Source organism: Monoraphidium neglectum, assembly GCF_000611645.1.
Source record: "Monoraphidium neglectum strain SAG 48.87 unplaced genomic scaffold scaffold01881, whole genome shotgun sequence".
NCBI lineage: Eukaryota > Viridiplantae > Chlorophyta > Chlorophyceae > Sphaeropleales > Selenastraceae > Monoraphidium > Monoraphidium neglectum.
Genome location: NW_014011747.1, coordinates 3123 through 12264, shown reverse-complemented (window position 1 = coordinate 12264; position 9142 = coordinate 3123). Strand labels below are relative to the sequence as shown.

The following is a 9142-nucleotide window of genomic DNA, read 5'->3' as shown; positions in this document are numbered from 1 at the left end:
CCCCCAGCCCCTCCCCTTCGCCCGTGCCCAGCCCGTCACCCAGCCCCTCAGCGGTGCCCCTGCCGTCCCCGAGCCCCTCGCCCATCGCCACCTCCTCTTGGTGGCGGCCCAAGGCCTCCGACAACCTGGGGTGGCAGTACATGACGTCAGCAGAGTTCAAGCCCGCCACCATGTGGGTCGCAACCGCCAGCGTTTACGTGATCGACCTCTTCCTCAACAGCGCCGCGACGACAGCCGGCATCGCAGCCAACGGCGGTTACGCGGTCTGCCATTTCAACGCCGGGACCTACGAGGACTGGCAGCCGGACTCTGGTCTGTTCACCGCCGCCGACCACCCGGCGTCAGCGTGGCTGGACATCCGCTCGTCCAACGTGCGGTCTATCATGCAGAAGGTGAGGGGGCACGCTGCAGTAGCCAGAGGGATGGGACGTGTTTTTGTCGCCGTGCGTAACTGCAGAAGTTCGACGCATCCTTCTAACCTTGCCATACAAGTTCCTCAGCTTTCAACTCACCTTGACAAAATGGTCCGGCTCGCTCAACTGCCACCCCAGCGCCTGGAGCTGTGCAAGTCAAAGGGCTTTGTGGCGGCGGTGCCGGAAGGCCTCGACGCTTACGCCAATGCCAACGGCGTGGGCCTCACTGCGGCCGACCAGATCAGCTACAACACATTCCTGGCCAACGCGGCTCACAACCTGGGTCTGTCTGTTGGCCTCATGAACGATCTTGACCAGATCGGCCAGCTGCTGCCCTCCTTTGACTTCTTCGTCAACGAGTGAGTCGCTGGGGACTGCTTTAAGTGCGCCCAGGCAGAGGGGATGGAGATGGGATTCTGGCTCTGGCTCTGGTCGGCCCAGCCAGATGCATCTGGGCATGGTGGGGTGCAGGACTCGTGCTTGATTTGCGGCTGACAGCAGCCCGTGCGTTTGCCGCGCCACCATGCAGGGAGTGCATGAAGTACTCAGAGTGTGGCCTGTACAAGCCCGCCAAGCTCGGTGAGTTCGGCACACACTTGTTTGACCGCGTTTGACCGGTCGCTGCTGGGTGTATGTGTGACCAGCCTCAAGAACCTTGGTGCGCCTGCTTTGAACATTCGAAATTCCTCACAATGCCAATAATCAGGCAACAGATAAATTGGCAGACCTAGTAGGCAGCCCTGATTGTCGCGCTACGAAGCAAGATGTGTCCCTCACAATCGGATGCCTGCCCGACACCCGGCGTTGCACCTTTCGCAGCCAACCTGCCCGTGTGGCAAGTTGAGTACGGCAGCTCCAGCACCGGCACGACTTTCTTCCAGACCGTGTGCAAGTGCCAGTCCACCTGGGGCGTTAAGTCCATCTACAAGGTGCGCTGTCTGAGCTGCAGCGCCCGCTCACTGCCCTTGCCCCTTGCTTCCCATGCCTTTGTCACAGCGCTTGATCACTTCCTTCCTGGCACCCTGCTGCCAACAGGCGTTGCTCTGGCCTGATCATGTATGTGTTTTACCTGCGGAAGCAGGAAACTACAACAAACAGCGCCCGTTTCCTGGCCTGCCACAGCCTTACATAATTGCACGCATGCGGCCGTGTCCTGCCCCCTTAAGCTTGCCGCGACTCTGCTCCCACCCTTTTCCACCCGCGCAGTACACTTCGATCAACACCTTCCGCCTGGAGTGCGCGGCCAAGTACCTGTCCATGGCCTGCCCCTACAGCGCCAGGAGGCTGCTGGCCAACTGAATCCCTTGATGATCATCAAGGGCGCGCGGTCGTCACGACGACCGCGCCCCCGATTGGGGGCGCGGGGCGCCGTCACTGCTGTGCGCGCCCCTGCAACGCAACGCAGCCACCAGCCGCGACGCACGCGTGCGTCTGCCGAGTTCCTTCTGCTTGCTGCCGCGCAGCGCAAGGTGGTGGCCGGGGGCGCCCGGGTGCGCGTCCGGCGCCAGGGCTCACTTGAGCCCTACCGAGGCGCCAGAAGAGATGACAGCAGTTGCACAGCACGAGCAGCGTGGCAGCCATTTTTTTGGGGGCCCACCTGCACGAAGCGGATACGGTGACGCGCACGCGGAAACCCGCTTCATTCGGTCTCGCAGAGACGCCGCATTGCCGGCCGCGCGCTGCAGCATGCACGCTTTCATGTGTTGGCGCTGCGAGGCGCTTTCTCGTCCATTCCCTTGCTGCTTGGGCACGGCGCCGCTGATATGCTCACTTCACCTCCACACACTTGAGCAGGGTTTTGATCGCCGCGCCCCTTCCGATTGGAAGGGTCGCCGGCCCGAAAAAATGCACCAACACACACTGCCGGCCAGCAACGCACGTGGAAAGAACTGCCGCCAACCCGCTTTTTTTGCCTAGACCCCTTTTGCCGCTTTTGAGTTTTTAGACTCCCAACCCCTGCTGCCGGATGGATGAGCCTCGCGCCACCACGCGCACCCGGCCCTTGCAGGAGGTCGCACCCTTGCTTGCACCCGTATTCGATTTGCAGGCGCCGCCGCCTGGTCTTCCTCGCTGGGGCCTGGGCGTCGCACGCCTCGCAGCCCCGAGCTGCGTCGGTCGGTGTTGCAAGCAAACGCCCCGTCGGCCTGCACACGCTAGGCCAGGCCTCGACTCCAAACACCATCAGCTGCTGCCCATCCATCCCTTGGCGATCATGGCTTTGATCCGCTTATATATGCCCCTCACCACAACATTGCTTGCCGTTGACTCAACCCACCAGGACTCCAGGAAGCTATACAAACTGTACATTTCTTGCCCCCATAAGCACTGCTGGCATCACATCTCTCGCCGGCCAGTGTGTGCGCGGCCGTTGCCGCCGCCGCACATCAGCAGCAAAATGACTTGCAACAATTCCTTGCCGATTTTCATCATTTGTAGAGTCCAGGAGGTTCCTTGCCCGGGCAGGCGGGCAGGCATCGTATCAGAGACCTTTCTTCAACTTGCTGCGGCGGTTCAGCACCACCGCCTGCAGAACTTTTTGGCATGCGTCTGCGTGGCAGTGACCTGCTGTAACTCACGCGCATCTCTCAAGGTTGGGGACAAGGGGGGAAGGGCCACATCACCAAGGAAGTAATGACGTGTTCTGGAGAGCCAGGGGTCTTAGTGCCAGCCCAAGAATGCCCCTCAAGAAGCTACACATAATCGTACCAGCAGGCTCGTGCTTGATGACAACCCACAACGGCTTGCGAGTGCTGCTGCTGCTGCTGCTGCTGCTGCTGCTGCTGCTGCTGTTTTGCAGATGTTTGCATGCACTCCTGCCAGTTCCACCCAGCCCCAAGATCAGCTGCCAATGCAGATATTGCCCTGCGCTGCCTGCCCCTGGGCTGCCGCTGGCAGCGCAGCCATCGCCGTAGGCGCCCGCAGAGATCACAAGACGGGAAAGCGCTACTTGCCCCAACAAAAGACCACCCCTGCCAGGCAAGAATACGAGCGACCAGCCTGCTGACCCCAGACAGATTGGAGAAGAGTGGCAGGAGAAGATGCGCGTTACAGCCTACGCACGCTGGGGCAAGCTGGGTTGCCTCGGTGCCGCGCGGGGGAGACAATGCGTCAAGTTGCAACGATCTGCCGGCATGCGCGTGCGCGACGCCGGGGCGTTGTTGCTGTTTGGCTGTGGGCACAGCATGCAGGCCTCGCGCCGGAGGGAGCAAGGGCGGGTCAAGCAAAGGAAGCATCGAATAAGCCACAAACCATTCAAAATGCATATACAGGAGAGGGCTCCCGGTGATGCTGTCAGGTCAGAGACGCGAGCGAGTGCACAAAAAACACAAAAGCCAGTGGGAACAAACGCGCTGCCATTGAGACAGTCGTGGCGCCCTCATGCATGCCTGCACAGGCCGCGGGGCGCTCCTGGCGGTTCACATGGGTGGGCGGCAGGACGCATTTCCATTCCCGGCCACGCTCTCTCAAAACCACTCACGCAGTGTCGCACTCAACCGATGTCCCCCAAAACTGGACAAAACAGGGGATGACAACACATACGGCCCGCTGGCTCGAGGCCGCCACCACTGGTGGCGCGCCCGCCATCAGCGCCGGCCAGGTCCTTCAAATCCGCGAGCTCGCGCGGCGCCAATGCGCGCGTGCACACGCACGCCTCCCATACCGCGCAAGATCACCCCCGTGCGTAAGAGTCCTTGTCGAGGTTAATGACGGTTGACTTGATCTTGACCATCATGGCGAGGCTGTTGCGGATGCCCTGGCTGCCGATGCCGCTGTCGCGGAAGCCCTGGAATGGGAAGTGGTCTGGGCCGCGCGCCGGCGCAGCGTTTATCTGCCAGGAGGGGCGATGCGCAGCCGGGGGCCCGGGGGGACGGCGCGGTTGTGTGTGAGTAAGCGGGCCGCGCGGCGCCGAAGCAGTAGGGAAGCGCGAGGCCACGATAGACTTTGGCTGGGGCGGGGCGGCTGACGGGACCGTCGGGACCAGGCGCGGCGCGCGCCCGAGGGCGGGGCCTCGCGCGCACCCTCGCGCACACACAGCGCCAGGGGACAGCGGCGCCCCGCAGCTGACGGCCGCTGCGTCTTGCGCTAGAGGCGACGCGGCGGCCGAGCCCAGCGCGTTTCTTGGGGGCGCAGTTCTCCTGGCGGGCCCAGGCCTGATTGGCGATTGAGCCGCCCACCTGCACTGTGCCGGTCTCCATGGCGTCGCTGATGGCGATCGCCCTGTTGACGTCCCGCGTGAACACGCAGCCCTATGCAGAGGGGGCGTGGCAGAGGCAACAGGGGTCAGGGGGACTCGACCTGGCCCGCCGGCTGCGCGCGAGGGCGCGCCCGTGCACGCAGGGGCCGGCCGGCCGCATGTTCATGATCAAGCGCAACCACAGGGGCCGCACGTCGCGGGAGCTTCAACCACAGATGGCACCGCTGCCCCCCGAGCCTATGCGCTCCTGCACGCCCGCCCGCCCACCTGCAGCGCGAGGTTGTTGGCGTTGCAGTGCGCGACGGCCTGGTCAACCGAGTCAACCCTCATGATGGGCACCACGGGGCCGAAGGGCTCCTCCCAGGCGATGCGCATCTCGGGGGTCACGTGGTCCAGCAGGGTGGGCCAGATCAAGTTGCCCTCCCTGCGGCAAGGCCACGCCGCAGCGTCGGCGTTGGCAGGGCGCGGCGGCCGGCCGCGAATAATCAGGGAGAGGAGGGCGGTTCGGGGCAAAAGGGCCGGCGGAGGGCGCGCAGGGGAAGCCGGGGAGTGCGGCGAGCTGCGGCGCGCCCCGCTCGATGGGACGGGCCTGGTGTGTCACGCTGCTGGGCCCCCGCGTGATGCCCCTCGGGTGCCCGCTTGATGCCCTCCTCTTCGCCGCTCAGAACGCTCATTTTCCCCCACGCACCGCAATGCGCACGCGTGCGCACACGCGCGCACACACACACACACACACTTACACACACGCGCGCGCGCGTGCAACCCCCCTTCACACGCATTCACACCTCCTGTAGGGTGTGAGGAACTTGGCCCCCTTGGCCCTGGCGTCCTCCACCAGCCCCTCAATGAAGTCCGCGCTGCTGTCACTGATTACAGGGGTTATGTCAACATCGTCTTTGGGGTCGCCCACGGTCAGCTTGGCCACGCCTGCAGCCACCTGATCGGGTGTGTGTGTGTGCACATGTGTACGGGTGTGTGCATGTGTGTGTGTGTGTGCGTGTGTGTGTGTAAGTGTGTGTGTGTGTGCGCGTGTGTGTGTGTGTGTTTGCGCATGTGCGCATGGGCCAGTGCATACATGCGCTCGCATGCCTGCAAACGCATGCACATCAAGGATGAGAGGATGGTTCGGCGTGCCGTTGGTGGCCACCCGCAGTGCCGACGACTTCCAACCCCGCCGCCCAGTCCCCCCACCGCACACCCGCCGCTGCCTCGTCCCTTCCCCCCTCGACGCGCCCGCAAGCCCACACTGCGGCACACCGGGACGGACCCACTCTCTTTTCTGTCCTGTTCCTTCGCCCCTCACCTTTGCGGCGAGCGCATCCGCAACCTCCTTGACCACCAGCACCAGCTTCACCGCAGTGCAGCGCTGCCCGCTGAATGAGAAGCCGCCCTTGAGGATCGACTTTGCCGCCAAGTCCAGGTCAGCGTCGCTGCCGGCAGAAACAGGCGACAGCGTTGTTGCGACGGGGGCAGCAGGGCCAAAGATAGTTTAGGGTGATGCGTAGTAGTTGCGTAGTAGTTTCGAGGGCGAGGGCGCCCCGCGCGCGGGGCTGGCAAGGATTCAGAGCAGGGTCGCATTTGGCAGTCCAGATGCTTGGTTGACGGAGGAGGGGCGCAGCGCCTCTGCCTGCTGAGGAAGGGACACAATTGTGGCTGCTCATGAATCACAGGAGTCAAGATGAGCGCACGTGCACACACACACACACACACACACACACACACACACACACGCACACACACACACAAACACACACCATCTACACAGACACATCAACGCACACCCACTCCACCCCTGCCCCACCTGCACACTATGCAGACGTCCTTCCCGCCCAGCTCCATCTGCAGCGGCACCATCCCCGCGCGCCGCGCGATCGCAATCCCGGTGTCGCCCCCCGTGAAGCTGATGCAGGAGACCAGCGGGTGCAGCGTCAGGTAGTCCCCGATCTCCGAGCCCTGCGGCGGTTATGTCGGTTGGGTGCGGGGATCAGGGTTTCGGGGGTCCACCAGATGTCGATCAGGTAATGCCAATGACGGTTGCTGACGGTTACGAGGGGCAGCGGTCACGAGGGCCAGCGGCGGCGGGTTTCACGGCGGCTGCCGATTACTGGATTGTGAAAGCGCTAGTGGCGAGCTCGGCTGAAGTCACAGGCCCAAGGAGGCCGCGGGGTATGGCCGGATCTAGGTGTCGGAGGCAGGCGCGACACAGCCCCAAACTCCGGACGGCCAGCAGTGGGCCAACCCGGACCCCCAGCCCCGACCCGCGCGGCCGCCAGCGCCCCGCAACCGCACGAGCTCGGGGACTCCTGCGGGCCTGAGGAAATCGGCCCCCTATTGCTGCAGCTCGCCACTACCCGCCTTGCCAGTGACCATGTTGACGAGGCCCTTGGGCAGCCCCGCCTTTGCAAAGCACTGCATCATGTGGGCCCCAGCGACCACGCCCTGGGAGGGCGGCTTGAGCACGACCGCGTTGCCCGCCATGAGGGCGGGCGCCAGCTTGGACGCGGCGAGGTTGACTGGGTAGTTGAAGGGCGGGATCGCGAGGACGACGCCTAGGGGCACCTGCGAGGGCCCGCCAGAGCATATGTGTGCATGTGCATTTGCATGTACATGTGTATGTGTGATCGCGTGCAGTGCAGGCCGCGCGAGCGTCTGGCGTGATCCCATGCAGCTGTGTGTGTGCACGCGTGCTGATGCGTGTGTGCGCTCGCTTGAGCCGTGCGGCAGCGCCTGGGGCTGGCCGGCAGCAGCGATCAGCCGGGAGAGTCGCACATGGATTGCTGATGCCGCCAGCCCGCGAGGATACCCCCAGCGCTGCGGGGACCCGCTTCGAGCCCCGGGGTTGCTGCTGCACGGCCCCGCAACTGCGTTGCACTGCAGCCACCTTTGATACGAGGCACAGCTTGTTGCGGGTCTGCCCCGGGAAGGAGTCCGAGGTCAGCAGCTCCCCTGCCCCCAGGGCGCGCGCGCCCTCCTCCGCCGTGTAGTCTATGAGGTCGGCAGACCTGGATGCACGAGCACGCATGTGTATGTGCATGTGTGCGCGCTGCGCGTTGATCCGAATTCGGGGATGTTGTAGCGCCCTCCAACCCACCCTCTGCATTCAAGCAGCCCATCTGGAAAAATGCGTTCCCCCCCACCTGACGACCTCGTCCAGGCTCTGCTTGGCCGGTTTTGCGACCTCGCGCACAAGGCTGTCCGCAATCGGCTGTGCGTGCTGCCTCATAAGCTCTGCCACCCGATGGAGCAGCTGGGCCCGGCGCCACAGCGGCGTCGACGCCCACGAGCGCTGCGCCGTTTTGGCCGCCTGGAACGCCGCATCAACCTCCTGCTGCGTGCACGCCTGGACATCGAAGTCTTTCTTGCGAGTGGACGGGTTGATGACGCCTACTGTCTTCCCAGAGGTGGATTCGAGCCACTGCCCGTCGCAAAGCCATTTGAACGCTCCTCCTGCTGCCCTGATCTCGCTGTAAAAATCATGTGTGACTGATGAGAAGCCGCGTGCCAGCGCCCTGTGCGTCCTCTGCCCGGCACGAAGTCGCGGGATCTGAGCAAGCCCCCACATCCGTGCCTGTGCCGCAGTTATGAATATTTACATGTGTAGGATTGCCTTGTCATTGCATATGCGGCCTCTTCCCTGCACAGCCGATGCGCGTGGGTCACCAGGTGACTTGCCACGCGGGCAAGCGCGATCCTGTGCCTGCAGCCCCATATGTTGTGCGTTCATTAGGTCACCTGGAAGCATGTCCTTGAATCAGCATCTCTATGGCCTTACAAGATGCGTGCCGCTGTTGGCGCAAGGGTTAGAGCTGGCAGCGCGATGGGCAGGGCGCCCCGCTGGCACACAGGCGCCGAAGAGGCAAAAGAAGGCAGCAGCGCTGCTGCAGCCAGGACAATCATACGTGCTCATCCGCGCGCGGCGAGTGACGCTGTGTTCACTTGCAATGGGGTCCGCGCACACGCGCATGTAGCCGGCTGGCGCACGTGGTGTTGAGGGTTGGAGGTTTTTGGTCGCACAAGGTGGCGTAATCCATTGCGTGGCGTTTATCAATGCAGGTAAGGAATGAGTTATGCGGCCAGTCACAGAGTGCAAGGATCTGGCAGACAAACAAGCACCAGACAAGCTGCAGCCCAGGGGAACCCCGAGAGCCCGCCGCAATCCAAGCTGGCGGTCGGACGCATGATGGCGCAGGTCTCAACCTGCCCTCCGCCCCGCAGGGCAGACGCCTGCATGTTTGTGAGCACGTATGCAGGTCAAGGCTGAAGGGCTTGGCAGAGATGCAGCACAGAGCCTCTGCGCGGGCTCACGTGGGTGTGCAGGGCCACTCGTATGGCAGACCGCAGCGGATATGGCTGTGCATGCAGACCCTGGTGATGCTATGTTGTAACTCATGCTCCAAATGTAAGATACAACCACATTGACGACACCACCGGAGAGGTTGCTGACCAAAAATGAACAAACCTGCACAGGCGGTTATGTTTGTTGAGTGGCGACCGCTTGAATTGCATGATACAGCCATATAGCAGGCCCTAGACG

At 63.4% G+C, this 9142-nt stretch overlaps 3 protein-coding genes across 3 annotated transcripts; 2 read left to right on the top strand and 1 right to left on the bottom strand.

The window, feature by feature from the left end:
* Positions 1-170: 170 nt before the first annotated feature.
* Positions 171-478, top strand: MNEG_9287 (hypothetical protein; the record flags this gene model as incomplete). The annotated part of the gene is made up of 2 exons (XM_014042244.1): positions 171-392; positions 458-478. 2 exons carry the CDS (start codon positions 171-173, stop codon positions 476-478), a joined length of 243 nt encoding a protein of 80 aa, XP_013897698.1.
* Positions 479-521: 43 nt separating this feature from the next.
* MNEG_9286 (hypothetical protein) lies at positions 522-1712 on the top strand (the record flags this gene model as incomplete). The annotated part of the gene is made up of 4 exons (XM_014042243.1): positions 522-772; positions 943-992; positions 1233-1342; positions 1620-1712. 4 exons carry the CDS (start codon positions 522-524, stop codon positions 1710-1712), a joined length of 504 nt encoding a protein of 167 aa, XP_013897697.1.
* Positions 1713-4083: 2371 nt separating this feature from the next.
* MNEG_9285 (hypothetical protein) lies at positions 4084-7831 on the bottom strand (the record flags this gene model as incomplete). The annotated part of the gene is made up of 9 exons (XM_014042242.1): positions 4084-4242; positions 4589-4660; positions 4876-5032; positions 5394-5545; positions 5912-6038; positions 6410-6561; positions 6976-7167; positions 7490-7610; positions 7746-7831. The coding sequence occupies 9 exons, from the start codon at positions 7829-7831 to the stop codon at positions 4084-4086; spliced, it is 1218 nt and encodes a 405-aa protein (XP_013897696.1).
* Between the last annotated feature and the right edge of the window lie 1311 nt (positions 7832-9142).